Source organism: Mauremys reevesii, linkage group 3 (assembly GCF_016161935.1).
Source record: "Mauremys reevesii isolate NIE-2019 linkage group 3, ASM1616193v1, whole genome shotgun sequence".
NCBI classification, from domain to species: domain Eukaryota; kingdom Metazoa; phylum Chordata; order Testudines; family Geoemydidae; genus Mauremys; species Mauremys reevesii.
The window spans coordinates 137,988,848-138,005,867 of NC_052625.1; the positions used below are offsets into that span (position 1 = coordinate 137,988,848).

Here is a 17,020-nt window from a genome sequence, read left to right on the forward strand (position 1 = left end):
CCCGTGTGAATACACTTCCTAATTCATATTGGACTTAAAGAATTGCAAAAATCAAATTTATTTATCATTTTGTTCTTCTTCAACAGGGGGCATCTTAGAGAAGGGAAATAATTCTCCACTTTCACTACATTATGGGCTTGATCCTACACTCTGTCTTTAAAAAAATCCCCATGACTTCAAGGACATCGGAATAATAATAATATGAGTAAATAAATTAAATTTTAGTGCAGAGTTCCAAAGTGGCCTACTTTTTCAACTCTGAACCTTTTGACCTTCAACCCATGAGCTCTCTAACGCCAAGGTTCTAACTGTACACACTGTACTGAGGCAAAATACCTCCCATTGAAGTCCATCTGAAGAGACATAGTGAAAACAAGAGAGTTTCCATTTTGTCTCTTCAGACAGACTTCAATGGGGGTTTTCCTGAATAGGGAGCGAAATATCTAGCCCTATATATTGATCTGCAAATGAGTACATGTATTAAAATACAATGATTGCTGAGGCAAGAGTTATATGTTATTTTAGAATGGGTAGGTCTGCATAATAAATGACCTAAATAATGTATATTTCAAATTATGTCAATTAGCAAAATAGTTTGAGATGTCTAGGTATCTGGAAGACATAAGGCTCTCAGGATATTTGCTGAATGAAAACATAATTCAGTTTAAGACTCTCTTCTCCTCTCTTCTCAGATCATATGTAGTCCTCTCAGTATTATCAAGTAGAGATGGGTACCCTACTAACTTACACTCTGTTCACACAGAGGTCCCACATGTTACACAACTTTCTCCTTCCTTTTTCTCTAGTCCAATCTCTTTTTTCTCTTGCCCACTCTCCAGAAAAAGTCAGTGACTAGCAACAACTATCTAAACATATAAGTAAATCAAAAATCAAAGTGACATTTTTAGATTAGGCCAGGGGTCGGCAACATTTCAGAAGTGGTGTGCTGAGTCTTCATTTATTCACTCTAATTTAAAGTTTTGCGTGCCAGTAATACATTTCAACGTTTTTAGAAGGTCTCTTTCTATAAGTCAATATTATATAACTAAACTATTGTTGTATGTAAAAGGTTTTCAAAATGTTTAAGAAGCGTCATTTAAAATTAAATTAAAATGCTAATCTTACGCCGCCGGCCTGCTCAGCCCCCTGCCGGCCTGGGGTTCTGTTCACCTAGGCCGGCAGCGGGCTGAGCAGGGCCTGCGGCCGGGACCCCAGACCTGGGGGTGGGGGTTTCAGGGGTCAGGGCAGAGAGCTGTGTGTGGGAGGGGGTGCAGGGCCAAAGGCTGGGTGTGTGTGGGGGGGTTCAAGGGTCAAGGCAAAGGGCTGGGTGTGGGGAGGTGCACGGCAGAAGGCTGAGTTTGTGGGGGGGTCAGGGCAGAAGGATGGGGCTGTGGGGATGCAGGGCAGAAGGATGGGTGTGTGTTGGGGTGGGAAGGGTTCCGGGCAGAGGGCTGGGGGGTGCAGGGCAGAAGGCGGGGGGTGGGGGGGGGTTTCAAGGGTAGGGGCAGAGGGCGGGGGGAATGGGGGGGGTGGGACCGAAGACTGAGGGTGTGGGGGGGTCAGGGCCGAGAGCAGGGGTGCTCGGCTCAGAGAGGTGCTCCCAGCCCCTGCCCTGTTCCACCCCTTTCCCCAAGGCTCAGTCCCTACCTCTCTGTCTCCTCCAGGGAACTGCCGACACGCTGTTGCTCTTCCCCCCTCTCCCTCTCTAGGGCCATCAGCTGATTGGCACAGGGAAGGAGAGGGGGAGGGGCAGGAAAGCACCACGCTGGGGGAAGAAGCGGGGGAGAGGGAAGCTTGGCTGCCGCAGGACCATGCTTCTGCCTCCTGCTCCCGCAGGGGAGAGTGGTGGGCGGGGGCGCTGAGTGGGGCTGGGTGCCGGGACCGCGGCAGGCGGCTGCGTGCTGCTCAAAATTGGCTCGCGTGCCACCCCTGGATTAGGGTGACCAGACAGCAAGTGTGAAAAAATGAGACGGGGGTGGGGGTAATAGGAGCCTATATGTAAGGGGACTGTTGCCCCCTTACTAACATTCAGTGGGGGTGTTTTGGCTGCTAGCTCCCAGCACTAAAAGGGGAGGGTTTGATGGCAAATCAGGACCCTGAGACTGACAGTCCCCAGGAACAATGGCAAGAGGCCAATGCTTCAGGTCAGCCTGATTGACAGGGCAGGCCGGCTAATCAGGGAGACAGAAGGCCAGTGTGGGTCCCGTCCTCCGTGTGTGAGCAGGAATGTGCCGGAGTCAGACAGAGTGGGGCCGAGCTAAGGAGGAAGCAGGGGCCCAAGCTGAGCTGGAGAACAGAGCCAGGCCAGATCCAGAGGGGCCAGAGCTGCAGCCAGAGAGCCAGAGGCACAGCCCAGAGAGAGTAGATCCTGTGCTGGGAGCAGAGCTGCAGCCAGAGAGCCAGAGGCACAGCCCAGAGAGAGCAGATCCTGTGCTGGGAGCAGAGCTGCAGCCAGAGAGCCAGAGGCACAGCCCAGAGAGAGCAGATCCTGTGCTGGGAGCAGAGCTGCAGCCAGAGAGCCAGAGGCACATCCCAGGGAGAGCAGATCCTGTGCTGGGAGCAGAGCTGCAGCCAGAGAGCCAAAGTGTGGTGAGCAACTGGGGCCAGCCAAGGGGGGGAACCTTGGTAAAAGGGCCCAGCGCAAAAAAACGCTCCAGCCAAGGGTCCATGCAGGCCAGGCTGGGAGGGGGACCTTAACCTGCCGGGGGGCTGGCACTGGAAAGAAGGATCCCACCACCCAAAGCCCGGAGGTGTGTGGTCACCACCATTTCAAGTGTCCCACCCACAGCATCCCTGCAGCACAGCCAGGGCCTGAGAAGGAGGCCTGGGGCCTACAAGGAACAGACTGCAAAGTGCTTTGTTGTCCAAAAACACTGTTTGTAATGTTCCCTGCCACAGAGCAGGGTAATGTGTTTCCCTGTAACCGTTCCCATTTATTCTTATTCTTTTCTTTAAATTGATTGTTAAGTAAACAACTTGTATTTGCTTTAAATTGTATGGAATAATCAGTGGGTCAGGGAGGTGCCCAGTGCAGAGAGGTTACCCCGGAGTGGGAACACCTTAGCCCCTGTCCTAGGTGGCCACAGCAGGGTTGGGGGTTGAGCCCCCCAGGAATCCTGGGCCCAGTCTTGTTGGGGCTACGAAAACTCTGCCAAACAGAAGAGTCCTCAAGGGCAGGGAGGCCTCTGGGTAAAGGAAGTGGGAGCAAGGACTCAAATCCTTTCGCTAGCCCACTTCACCGGGGTACACAGAAGCCAGGAAAGTTCCCCACAATAGCGGGACCATTCCCCCGCTTACATAATTGGCGTCACGAACAGGATCCTATCCACAGGGTCCACCCCATTGGTTTACTGCTTGAGTTCTAGTAGCACTGTCCAGGCCTGGTTGAGCACTCTACCATGGCTGGAATTGAAGAACTACGAACCCAGTTTGCTGAACTTCAGCGCAAATTATCAGACCAAGCGGAGGCATTACAACAAGCTAGAACTGAACAGAGAGAAGCCTTATCACTGGCTAAGGCAGTGATAGACCAACAGGCAGCAGAAGCTAAGAAACCCCCTACTATTTATGTCCCACGGGAGCGGAAGGTCACAGAGTTTGGTGGCTTCCCGACAAGACCAGGAGACATTACGGTAGAAGAGTGGGTCAAGTCTGTGAAGGCAGCTCTGCGTGTGCTAAGAGTACCTGTAGAAGACCATGTAGACTTCATAGAGGAACATCTCAAGGGCCAGGCCAAGGCCACAGTAAAGTTCATGGCAGTGGCAGACAAAAAAGATGTGAAAAAGGTATTTGAACTCCTCCTAAAAGTGTATGGAGACAAGGTGCCTATTGGAACCCGACTAAAGGAGTTCTTTGAGAGAAAGCAGGAGCCTGGTGAAACTATCCGGGCATACGCATATGACCTCCAGGAGAGAATGAGCAAAGTGGAGCGGCGAGACCCTCAACGAGTTCCAGACCCAAATACAGTTCTAAAAGAGCAGCTGGTGTTGGGGCTTCGTGATAACTCCCTCCGACGTAAAATGAAAAGGAGGTTTAAGGAAGAGCCCAGTAAGAAGTTCTATGAACTCATGCAGGCTGCCATTATGTGGTCAGAAGAAGAGGAAGTTCCTGTGGCAGAGACAGCCAAGAGTAACCCCTGTACACGAAGTGGGGGCCTAGTAAATGCAGCTGCTGGGGAAAAAGCCCTGCCCCAAACACAGCTAACATTGGAAAGCTTAAGTGAAGCTGTCCAAAAACTGGCGGTCCAACAGGGGGAGATGCTGAAAGTAATGACTGAGGTAATAAAAGGAAAAAACCCCACCAATATGCCAAGATATCCAAGGGCCCCAGGACCCCGAAAAAGATCTCCACTGAAGGACGAGCTGGGCAGATACGTTTGCTACACTTGCGAAAGGCCAGGACATACTAGTCGAGAATGTACAATGAGGAGACTGGAGTCCCAGGCACCTGAAATTCAAGAGGCACGGGGAGCAAGCAGCCCACCGTCAGAAGGCCGAGTGGGGACTGAAGGGTTTCTACGGCTGTCCCTAGAAAAAGGGCAGCGTGGCAGCAGCGAGGAAAAGGACCCTGATGATGTTAGTATATTCAACAACTTCTGTGGCCGAGCTTTCGGGGACTGCTTGACAGTGGAAATAACCATAGCAGGGGTGAGAACCCGCTGTTTGATAGACACTGGCTCAGAAGTCACCACTATTTCTGAATCATATTTCCGAAACCACTTAAAAGAGAGAGATCTGACCATGCATAATACCCGATTTGTACAGCTAACGGCAGCTAATGGACTTGCCATCCCTGTGGTGGGGTGCCTTGAAGCTGATGTAGGGTACATGGGTCGAACAATCCCTGGAAAATGCATCTTTATTCTAAAGGACACAGCTTCAGAAAAGACTTTAATGGAGAACAGAGTACCAGGAATTCTTGGGATGAATATTATAAGAGAGCTAAAAGAATTACTGTTGATAGGAGAATGTCCCTTTGCCTTCAGTTTCTTTGAAAGTACCCCGTAGATGTTTGTAGTCTAATGATTCTTATCCGGATGGTATTGGGTATGCCTGTCTCTGAAGAGGGCAATCACGTCTAGGACCTCTGCAGGGATCCACACAGAAGCATGTGTGTGCATGGGCATAAGCACTGTTATTATGGGTATGTGAACACACTACTGCCTAGTATCAAAAAGGGACATTCCCAGATGCCTACCTGCATTTAAACAGACAGGCTTTATTCCTCCAGACCAGTGGAGGGAAGACAGGTACACAGACAAGTTGACCCAGGTGAGAAGCATTGCAGTGTGGGATATTAGTTGGAGGATTGCCAGCAGCATAGTAGTTAGAAAGAACTCACCCTAAAGTGGAGTTATTACTTTTCCAAGGAGGAATGCATACATTGCATGTCCTGCTAGCATGGATATAAATAACAGTGGAGATAATGAGGCCCTGCTTAGGCAAGTAAAGACATGGCTTTCTACACACCCCAGCAGTTCCTCTTCCATCTACACTGCTACTTTTAGCAGTGTAGCATCCTGCTGCCTCCCCACTGCCAGAGTCTTTCCACACCACAGGGAAAGATTTCAGACGCGGCAAAAGGCTCTGGCATGGGGGAGGCAACAGGGAAAGGCTCTGGCAGCTCCTTGCAGTATAGAAAGGCTCCAGCAGCAGGGAGCTGATGCAGTCTTTCTACACTGCAGGGAAAGATTCTGGCAGCAGGGAAAGGCTCTGGCAGTGGGAGGCAGCAGGAAAAGCTCCCCTCTGCCAGAGCCTTTCACTGCTGTGTGTAACTACACAGCACTGTGAGGATACAGCCTATTTTTCACTGCAAGAGGGATGCAGAGTAGACATACCTTAAGATGCAAATTAATCACTTTGAAAACAGGTTCTGACACTTTAAGGCAGACTAGCTACAGTTAGTGAGATGTAACATCCCCATGTAGACAAGACATGAAAAGTTTCTTTCTTTTGAGTGGAGGCCCTGTGCTTAAGTGCTTTGCTGCACTGGGACCTAAATTAGGTTATGATGACAGAAGGGAATAGCAGTTTTTATATTGGCTTGCAGAGTCTGAAAATTAGCCTATCACTGAGATGTTATGAACTTAGTGTGTAAAGTTTGTTTGTGGTAGCTACGATTAGTTAGCTCGGAGGAGGAAGAATTGATAACCCCAAGTATTCAAAGAAACCAGCCCCCCAAATTCGTAAGATTTGTTCAGATATTATGAGATTTTTTTAAGAAACCTTGTTTTTTATTTGCCTTCTGATTTTTGAGTGCTTAGGGTTCATGTTTTTGAGTCTTTCATCATAACCATAAGAGCTAGATTTTTATTTACTTGTAATAGAAATTGAGAATCTCACATGTGCAAAAGATTCAGAAGTAAAAATTTAGCAAAACACCAAATATTGTAACACTAATGATAAAATCACAAGTTCTAGCAACACTGAGGAGGTCATACACACAAAGGAGCCTATTGGAGACAAATTTCATAAGAGAAAGTATTTATTTGGCTAGGTTAGTGAATATTATTATAACTTATTATAAATTAGCAATATTAACTACATTTGACCAAAAATTATTTCTGCAGATTGAATTCTCTTCTGAAGAATGTGTTAAATTTGGTGACCAAATTTGATCATTGAAGTTTGAGCTATAGATTTCAACTCCTCCTTAACCATAGAATTACAACCAATGAGGTGCACCTACATAAACATATACACAAAGTTCTGACTTATTGGTTCCCACAGCAACTGCAACTTTACATTGCGCGCGCACACACACACACTCACACACATACACACGTACATATTTATATGTTTGTGTCTGCAACAAGGAAGAGTTCCGGTGGCTGTGGGAAGCAACAGGCTGACCTTGTGTGTGTAAAAGCTCAACCATAAAATTGCATTAGTGAAGCGTTTGTGCATTTTATTTCCTTAGTTTTAGAAAAAAATGAACTGTGACTGATCAATCGTACATACAAATAAATGCATGCTGTATTACTTAAATACATGCACGTGGTATAAACTTTATCTCTGTTACCTACACACACAAAAAGATACAGTCTGAGCAAATAGGATCTTGGTTAGGAAGAAATCTACCTGCAACTCAAGGGTAAGGTATAGCACATATCTGCAGCTACTATGCTTGTTCCTGGATTGGAACAGGGGCCTCAGTCCTTGAACTACTTCTGCATAGGCATTTGTGCTCTCTTTTTCCTGCTTCTGGCCAAGGTGAGCTGCTGCAGACCCAGCTCTGACATGGTGCAGATTATTTGGAGTTCCCTATGTGTTTGCTTCACAGCTACCCATTTCCCACGCATGGTGGGAAAAATAATTGTTCTGCTGAAGTGGGGCCCTAGCACAAGCCAGTCCTTAGAAAAAGGCATTTCAGCCACTTCACATCATTAGAATACAGGCAACGTTCATTTTTAAATGTTCTCATATGTGTATGAAACTCCTGTGCTTATATGAATGGGCACTTAATAAAGTAAACTAAAAATAACTTCATACAGTATGCAGAACTCTAACTATATGCTTGTCCAGTCAATGGGAGCTGCTGGATACTCAGTACCTTTGAAAATGTGGCCACTTATTTAGGTGTCAAAATGTGGTGTTAGGAGCTGCACTTTTGTTTAATCTTAGCCCAAATAATTAAAAATTGATTGCCTCTTCATCACCTGTTTCATGTGTTGGATAGCCAGGGCCGGCTCGACCATTTTTGCCGCCCCAAGCAGAAAAAAAAAAGACTCTCGGACTGCCGACCCAAGAATGGACAGAATGCCGCCCCTTAGCATGTGCCGCCCTAGGCACGTGCTTCCTCAGCTGGTGCCTGGAGCCGGCCCTGTGGACAGCACAGAAGTAAGGCTAGCAGTACCGCAACCCAACCTACAATATCTTTTCTAGCCCCCCTCCTCCCCCCCGCAACTCCTTTTTGAGTTAGGACCCCTACAATTACCACACCCTGAAATTTAAGATTTAGATAGCTGAAATCACAAAATTTATGATTTTTAAAATCCTATGACTGTGAAATTGACCAAAGTGGTAGGGACCTAGTTATGATGTTACAATTTGGATAAATGTGCTCACTTTAAAAATTAGTTGCCAGCACATGCAAACCACTGAAAAGAGTTGGGATGAACTGTATCAGGATGAGCTAACTTGTATCAGGATGAGCTACTCCAACAAAAGGTAGATTTTTATACTGGCACTACAGTAAACTCAACATTCTCAAGATGTTTTATAGTTCCAGCATTATGTAGCTTCATGATGGTACTAGCTTACCATTTGTAAATGATAAGTATAGCCTGGAGCCCTTGATCTTAATGGTTTTCTTGTTTGTCCTCTTTGTGCCTGAACTTTTAAAAATAAAAGCCCTGAAGAAGAGAGGAAGCACACTCTAGGTTTGAGTGTAGAGAGACGTAGGCGCAATTTCCACAGCTGTCACAGACTTGTTGTGTAACTTTACCCAAGTGATCAAACTTCTCTGTCACTCAGCTCATTAGAATAGAAACAATATCCTTTCAGAAGTATCAACAGGTTCAGATGTTTTGACTCTTCAGATTAAGTCTCTAGAGAAGTTCAAAGTGGCATTATTATTATTTATTATTAAATGAAAAATTAATTCCAACTTCTTTGGAATGCCAGAAAGGACTCAGAAGTTCTGTTTGGCTGCTTTGTGACAAAATAAACAGAAACAGTGCAGCAGGCCACTCTGAATTATGGGGCTCTAATTCCATTGAGAATTTCTGGTAACAAATCACAAAGCAGAGCCTAAGACAGAATTAGACTCTTTTATAACACTTTTACATATTTGCTACTTTCAGATGTACTTTGTCATTTCCCTTAGTTATATTAGTTAATAAAAACTATGGAAGGTTTTTAGCCACTCCTGATGAATTTAAACACACTGAGGAATTGGGCCACATGATGGCAAATGAACTGTAACAGGGGTAACTATGAGGTATTAAGGATTGGCCAAAAGTATACAGAAGTCTTCATACAGTCTGATTTGCCCCGTGTGAATACACTTCCTAATTCATATTGGACTTAAAGAATTGCAAAAATCAAATTTATTTATCATTTTGTTCTTCTTCAACAGGGGGCATCTTAGAGAAGGGAAATAATTCTCCACTTTCACTACATTATGGGCTTGATCCTACACTCTGTCTTTAAAAAAAAATCCCCCATGACTTCAAGGACATCGGAATAATAATAATATGAGTAAATAAATTAAATTTTAGTGCAGAGTTCCAAAGTGGCCTACTTTTTCAACTCTGAACCTTTTGACCTTCAACCCATGAGCTCTCTAACGCCAAGGTTCTAACTGTACACACTGTACTGAGGCAAAATACCTCCCATTGAAGTCCATCTGAAGAGACATAGTGAAAACAAGAGAGTTTCCATTTTGTCTCTTCAGACAGACTTCAATGGGGGTTTTCCTGAATAGGGAGCGAAATATCTAGCCCTATATATTGATCTGCAAATGAGTACATGTATTAAAATACAATGATTGCTGAGGCAAGAGTTATATGTTATTTTAGAATGGGTAGGTCTGCATAATAAATGACCTAAATAATGTATATTTCAAATTATGTCAATTAGCAAAATAGTTTGAGATGTCTAGGTATCTGGAAGACATAAGGCTCTCAGGATATTTGCTGAATGAAAACATAATTCAGTTTAAGACTCTCTTCTCCTCTCTTCTCAGATCATATGTAGTCCTCTCAGTATTATCAAGTAGAGATGGGTACCCTACTAACTTACACTCTGTTCACACAGAGGTCCCACATGTTACACAACTTTCTCCTTCCTTTTTCTCTAGTCCAATCTCTTTTTTCTCTTGCCCACTCTCCAGAAAAAGTCAGTGACTAGCAACAACTATCTAAACATATAAGTAAATCAAAAATCAAAGTGACATTTTTAGATTAGGCCAGGGGTCGGCAACATTTCAGAAGTGGTGTGCTGAGTCTTCATTTATTCACTCTAATTTAAAGTTTTGCGTGCCAGTAATACATTTCAACGTTTTTAGAAGGTCTCTTTCTATAAGTCAATATTATATAACTAAACTATTGTTGTATGTAAAAAGGTTTTCAAAATGTTTAAGAAGCGTCATTTAAAATTAAATTAAAATGCTAATCTTACGCCGCCGGCCTGCTCAGCCCCCTGCCGGCCTGGGGTTCTGTTCACCTAGGCCGGCAGCGGGCTGAGCAGGGCCTGCGGCCGGGACCCCAGACCTGGGGGTGGGGGTTTCAGGGGTCAGGGCAGAGAGCTGTGTGTGGGAGGGGGTGCAGGGCCAAAGGCTGGGTGTGTGTGGGGGGGTTCAAGGGTCAAGACAAAGGGCTGGGTGTGGGGAGGTGCACGGCAGAAGGCTGAGTTTGTGGGGGGGTCAGGGCAGAAGGATGGGGCTGTGGGGATGCAGGGCAGAAGGATGGGTGTGTGTTGGGGTGGGAAGGGTTCAGGGCAGAGGGCTGGGGGGTGCAGGGCAGAAGGCTGGGTGTGGGGGGGGGTTTCAAGGGTCAGGGCAGAGGGCTGGGGGCATGGGTGGTGTAGGACAGAAGACTGAGTGTGTGGGGGGGTCAGGGCAGAGAGCTGGGGTGCTCGGCTCGTAGAGGTGCTCCCAGCCCCCTGCCCTGTTCCACCCCTTTCCCCAAGGCTCAGTCCCTACCTCTCTCTGTCTCCTCCAGGGAACTGCCGACACGCTGTTGCTCTTCCCCCCTCTCCCTCTCTAGGGCCATCAGCTGATTGGCACAGGGAAGGAGAGGGGGAGGGGCAGGAAAGCACCACGCTGGGGGAAGAAGCGGGGGAGAGGGAAGCTTGGCTGCCGCAGGACCATGCTTCTGCCTCCTGCTCCCGCAGGGGAGAGTGGTGGGCGGGGGCGCTGAGTGGGGCTGGGTGCCGGGACCGCGGCAGGCGGCTGCGTGCTGCTCAAAATTGGCTCGCGTGCCACCCCTGGATTAGGGTGACCAGACAGCAAGTGTGAAAAAATGAGACGGGGGTGGGGGTAATAGGAGCCTATATGTAAGGGGACTGTTGCCCCCTTACTAACATTCAGTGGGGGTGTTTTGGCTGCTAGCTCCCAGCACTAAAAGGGGAGGGTTTGATGGCAAATCAGGACCCTGAGACTGACAGTCCCCAGGAACAATGGCAAGAGGCCAATGCTTCAGGTCAGCCTGATTGACAGGGCAGGCCGGCTAATCAGGGAGACAGAAGGCCAGTGTGGGTCCCGTCCTCCGTGTGTGAGCAGGAATGTGCCGGAGTCAGACAGAGTGGGGCCGAGCTAAGGAGGAAGCAGGGGCCCAAGCTGAGCTGGAGAACAGAGCCAGGCCAGATCCAGAGGGGCCAGAGCTGCAGCCAGAGAGCCAGAGGCACAGCCCAGAGAGAGTAGATCCTGTGCTGGGAGCAGAGCTGCAGCCAGAGAGCCAGAGGCACAGCCCAGAGAGAGCAGATCCTGTGCTGGGAGCAGAGCTGCAGCCAGAGAGCCAGAGGCACAGCCCAGAGAGAGTAGATCCTGTGCTGGGAGCAGAGCTGCAGCCAGAGAGCCAGAGGCACATCCCAGGGAGAGCAGATCCTGTGCTGGGAGCAGAGCTGCAGCCAGAGAGCCAAAGTGTGGTGAGCAACTGGGGCCAGCCAAGGGGGGGAACCGTGGTAAAGGGCCCAGCGCAAAAAAACGCTCCAGCCAAGGGTCCATGCAGGCCAGGCTGGGAGGGGGACCTTAACCTGCCGGGGGGCTGGCACTGGAAAGAAGGATCCCACCACCCAAAGCCCGGAGGTGTGTGGTCACCACCATTTCAAGTGTCCCACCCACAGCATCCCTGCAGCACAGCCAGGGCCTGAGAAGGAGGCCTGGGGCCTACAAGGAACAGACTGCAAAGTGCTTTGTTGTCCAAAAACACTGTTTGTAATGTTCCCTGCCACAGAGCAGGGTAATGTGTTTCCCTGTAACCGTTCCCATTTATTCTTATTCTTTTCTTTAAATTGATTGTTAAGTAAACAACTTGTATTTGCTTTAAATTGTATGGAATAATCAGTGGGTCAGGGAGGTGCCCAGTGCAGAGAGGTTACCCCGGAGTGGGAACACCTTAGCCCCTGTCCTAGGTGGCCACAGCAGGGTTGGGGGTTGAGCCCCCCAGGAATCCTGGGCCCAGTCTTGTTGGGGCTACGAAAACTCTGCCAAACAGAAGAGTCCTCAAGGGCAGGGAGGCCTCTGGGTAAAGGAAGTGGGAGCAAGGACTCAAATCCTTTCGCTAGCCCACTTCACCGGGGTACACAGAAGCCAGGAAAGTTCCCCACAATAGCGGGACCATTCCCCCGCTTACATAATTGGCGTCACGAACAGGATCCTATCCACAGGGTCCACCCCATTGGTTTACTGCTTGAGTTCTAGTAGCACTGTCCAGGCCTGGTTGAGCACTCTACCATGGCTGGAATTGAAGAACTACGAACCCAGTTTGCTGAACTTCAGCGCAAATTATCAGACCAAGCGGAGGCATTACAACAAGCTAGAACTGAACAGAGAGAAGCCTTATCACTGGCTAAGGCAGTGATAGACCAACAGGCAGCAGAAGCTAAGAAACCCCCTACTATTTATGTCCCACGGGAGCGGAAGGTCACAGAGTTTGGTGGCTTCCCGACAAGACCAGGAGACATTACGGTAGAAGAGTGGGTCAAGTCTGTGAAGGCAGCTCTGCGTGTGCTAAGAGTACCTGTAGAAGACCATGTAGACTTCATAGAGGAACATCTCAAGGGCCAGGCCAAGGCCACAGTAAAGTTCATGGCAGTGGCAGACAAAAAAGATGTGAAAAAGGTATTTGAACTCCTCCTAAAAGTGTATGGAGACAAGGTGCCTATTGGAACCCGACTAAAGGAGTTCTTTGAGAGAAAGCAGGAGCCTGGTGAAACTATCCGGGCATACGCATATGACCTCCAGGAGAGAATGAGCAAAGTGGAGCGGCGAGACCCTCAACGAGTTCCAGACCCAAATACAGTTCTAAAAGAGCAGCTGGTGTTGGGGCTTCGTGATAACTCCCTCCGACGTAAAATGAAAAGGAGGTTTAAGGAAGAGCCCAGTAAGAAGTTCTATGAACTCATGCAGGCTGCCATTATGTGGTCAGAAGAAGAGGAAGTTCCTGTGGCAGAGACAGCCAAGAGTAACCCCTGTACACGAAGTGGGGGCCTAGTAAATGCAGCTGCTGGGGAAAAAGCCCTGCCCCAAACACAGCTAACATTGGAAAGCTTAAGTGAAGCTGTCCAAAAACTGGCGGTCCAACAGGGGGAGATGCTGAAAGTAATGACTGAGGTAATAAAAGGAAAAACCCCCACCAATATGCCAAGATATCCAAGGGCCCCAGGACCCCGAAAAAGATCTCCACTGAAGGACGAGCTGGGCAGATACGTTTGCTACACTTGCGAAAGGCCAGGACATACTAGTCGAGAATGTACAATGAGGAGACTGGAGTCCCAGGCACCTGAAATTCAAGAGGCACGGGGAGCAAGCAGCCCACCGTCAGAAGGCCGAGTGGGGACTGAAGGGTTTCTACGGCTGTCCCTAGAAAAAGGGCAGCGTGGCAGCAGCGAGGAAAAGGACCCTGATGATGTTAGTATATTCAACAACTTCTGTGGCCGAGCTTTCGGGGACTGCTTGACAGTGGAAATAACCATAGCAGGGGTGAGAACCCGCTGTTTGATAGACACTGGCTCAGAAGTCACCACTATTTCTGAATCATATTTCCGAAACCACTTAAAAGAGAGAGATCTGACCATGCATAATACCCGATTTGTACAGCTAACGGCAGCTAATGGACTTGCCATCCCTGTGGTGGGGTGCCTTGAAGCTGATGTAGGGTACATGGGTCGAACAATCCCTGGAAAATGCATCTTTATTCTAAAGGACACAGCTTCAGAAAAGACTTTAATGGAGAACAGAGTACCAGGAATTCTTGGGATGAATATTATAAGAGAGCTAAAAGAATTACTGTTGATAGGAGAAGGAACCCAGGAGATGAACCGTCACGGGCAGCCCAGGAAGGACGCTACACTGAAGCGAGTACTAGCCCAAGTGGAGAGACATGAACGTTTCCCGGGGCCAACGGGACAAATTGGCTATGTTAGGGTGGCAGGGAGACAGAAGGTGGTTATACCTCCCTGGAGTGAGAAGATTATTGATGGACGCTGCCGGGTGCCAAGCGACTTTAACAAATACAAAGTGCTTGTCGAGCCAACACCTGGGGCCAGTCTCCCTAATGGGCTCCTGGTTGCAAATGTACTGGCTAATGCCAGCAAAGAAAAAGTGCCAGTCAGGCTGTTAAACTCAAGTAAGAAGGCCATAAAGTTGTGCCCCCGAACCAGAGTGGCAGAGATACACCGACCTGAAGGAGTGGTACCCCCAGTGGGGGTGGCCTTGGAAGAAAATGGGGATGAGCTGCGGGTGACAAAAGTAAAAAAAGGCACACAGGTTATCACATCGCAAGTGGCACCCGATGGAGAGCTACCCATTCCAGTCCAAGTGGACCTCCAACAGCTAACCCCTACACAGGTTGGTCGTTTGCGGGCGCTACTGGAGAAACATCAAGAGGTCTTTTCCAGGGATGAGCGGGACTTCGGTTACACCACCACAGTGACACACCAAATAGCCACGGGAGATGCTGTCCCGATAAAACAGAGACACCGGCGGATTTCACCACGAGTGTTCCAGGAGGTAAAAAAACACATCTTGGACCTAGTGACTCAAGGTGTCCTTAAAGAAAGCCACAGTCCGTGGGCATCACCTGCAGTAATTGTAATAAAAAAAGATGGTGGGGTGCGATTTTGCTGTAACTACAGGAAACTAAATAAGGTAACACACAAAGATGCCTACCCGCTACCCAGGGTGGAAGAGTCACTGGATGCATTAGGGAGTGCAAGAGTGTTTTCAACCCTCGATTTAACGTCTGGTTATTTCCAGGTTGCAGTGGAAGAACAAGACCAGGAAAAGACAGCAGTGACGACTCCCTTTGGGCTGTTTGAATGGACACGTATGCCATTCGGCTTGTGTAATGCACCTGCTACGTTCCAAAGACTAATGGAGGGGGTTTTGGGAGACTATATCTTAGACACTTTGCTGATATACCTGGATGATATTATTGTGTTTTCCAAGAATTTTGAGTCATATGGAAAAATTGGACTTGGTTTTCACACGATTGAAGGAACACGGATTAAAGCTGAAGCCAAGCAAGTGCTGCCTCCTACGTGAAAAAGTCAAATTCTTGGGCCATGTGATTTCAAAGGAGGGAATCCAGGTAGATGAGGAGAAGACCAGGGCACTGGAAAATTGGCTGGTCCCCAAGAATGCCAAGCAGGTGCGGCAGGCTCTAGGTTTCATGAGCTATTACAGACGATTCGTTCCAAAGTTTGCACACGTTGCTGCACCGCTATATGGACTAGTGGGCCAACCCACCCAAAGGAAGGGAAAGGACCAATGTTTTGTGTGGGATGATGCCTGTCAGACAGCTTTTGACAAATTAAGACATCAGCTTATGTCACCACCTGTACTTGCATATCCTGACTTTAGCCTGCCATTTATAGTGACAACTGATGGAAGCCTGCACGGCCTAGGTGCGGTGCTCAGCCAGAAGCAAGAGGGGGCCGAGCGTGTAATCGCATATGCAAGCCGAGGGCTGAGAAGGTCAGAAAGAAATGACAAAAACTACAGTGCTTTTAAACTAGAACTGTTGGCCTTGAAGTGGGCTATCACTGAAAAATTTAAGGATTATTTAGTGTACTCTAAATTCACGGTAATCTCAGACCACAATCCACTCCGATACCTGGCAACGGCTAATTTAGGTGCAATTGAGCACCGCTGGGTGGCCCAACTCGCTAAGTTCACTTTTAAAGTACAGTATAAACCTGGAAGGCAGAACATCAATGCTGACACCCTGTCTAGATTGCCTCTGGAGGAGGAATCAAAAGAGGGTAAGGATCTAGAGAAAGACTTCCTAGTCATCCCTGCAGATGTTGTGCGTACGTGTTTGTGGCTCAAAAATCCAAAGCCCGAGGATGAAGTGACGGTAAAGAATGCAGTACAAAATCAGGTAAAAGGGAAGAGCGCAATAATCTCGGGGTACTCATGGGAGGAAATTCAGACTCTGCAACGCGAAGGTGATGTTGGACCTGTCTTAGTGGCAGTCATAAGCCAAAGGAGGCCAGATCGGAGATTTGGGGCCAAATACCCCCAGTCTAAGAAGCTAGCCAGACAGTGGGAACGACTTAGATTACACCGTGGAGTGCTGTTCCGGGTAACATACCATCCCCGAGATGGTGAGGAAGTGTGGCAGTTAGTGGTGCCTGTGTCGCTCCGCCGTCAAGTTTATGAAGCCAGGCATGATCATGGGGGACATTTCGGAGACAGGAGCACTCTGGAGGTGATGAGGAGAAACTATTACTGGCCCACAATGGGTAGCGACGTGCAAGCATGAATCCGTCAGTGTAAACGGTGTGCCTTAGCCAAAGATGTGTTTCCTCCCAACCGAGCCCCTTTGACCTGTACTAATGTGACTGCCCCAATGGAGGTCCTAGCAATGGATTACACACGGCTAAAGAAATCTTCAGAGGGGTATGAGAACATACTGGTTCTCACAAACATGTTCACCCGATTCACTGTTGCAGTTCCAACTAGAAACCAGACAGCGCGGACAACGGCTGATGCCCTCATAAAACATTGGTTTGTGTACTATGGTTGTCCGGCACGGTTACACTCGGATCAGGGGAGGAATTTTAAATCAGAAGTAATAGCTGAATTGTGTAAACTGCATGGCATAGCCAAAAGCCGAACAACACCCTATCACCCGCAAGGAAACGCTCAGTGCGAGAGATTTAACCGGACACTGCACGATATGCTAAAAACACTCCCGCCGGAAAAGAAGCAAGCCTGGCAGGAACATCTCCCTGAGCTGGTGTTGGCCTATAACAGCCATGTCCATTCGTCAACAGGTTACGCTCCTTTTTATCTCATGTTTGGGAGGGATCCCAGGTTGCCATTGAATATTCTGGACAGAGAGGGCCCTGAG

At 48.1% G+C, this 17,020-nt stretch overlaps 1 protein-coding gene across 1 annotated transcript; it reads left to right on the forward strand.

Annotated features, from left to right (window-relative positions):
* The first annotated feature begins 13,254 nt into the window (after positions 1 to 13,254).
* Positions 13,255 to 16,429, forward strand: LOC120401159. Its single transcript, XM_039530820.1, is given in 2 exon segments — positions 13,255 to 15,119; positions 15,121 to 16,429. Coding segments are annotated over 2 exon segments (3,174 nt in total).
* The last annotated feature ends 591 nt before the right edge of the window (positions 16,430 to 17,020 follow it).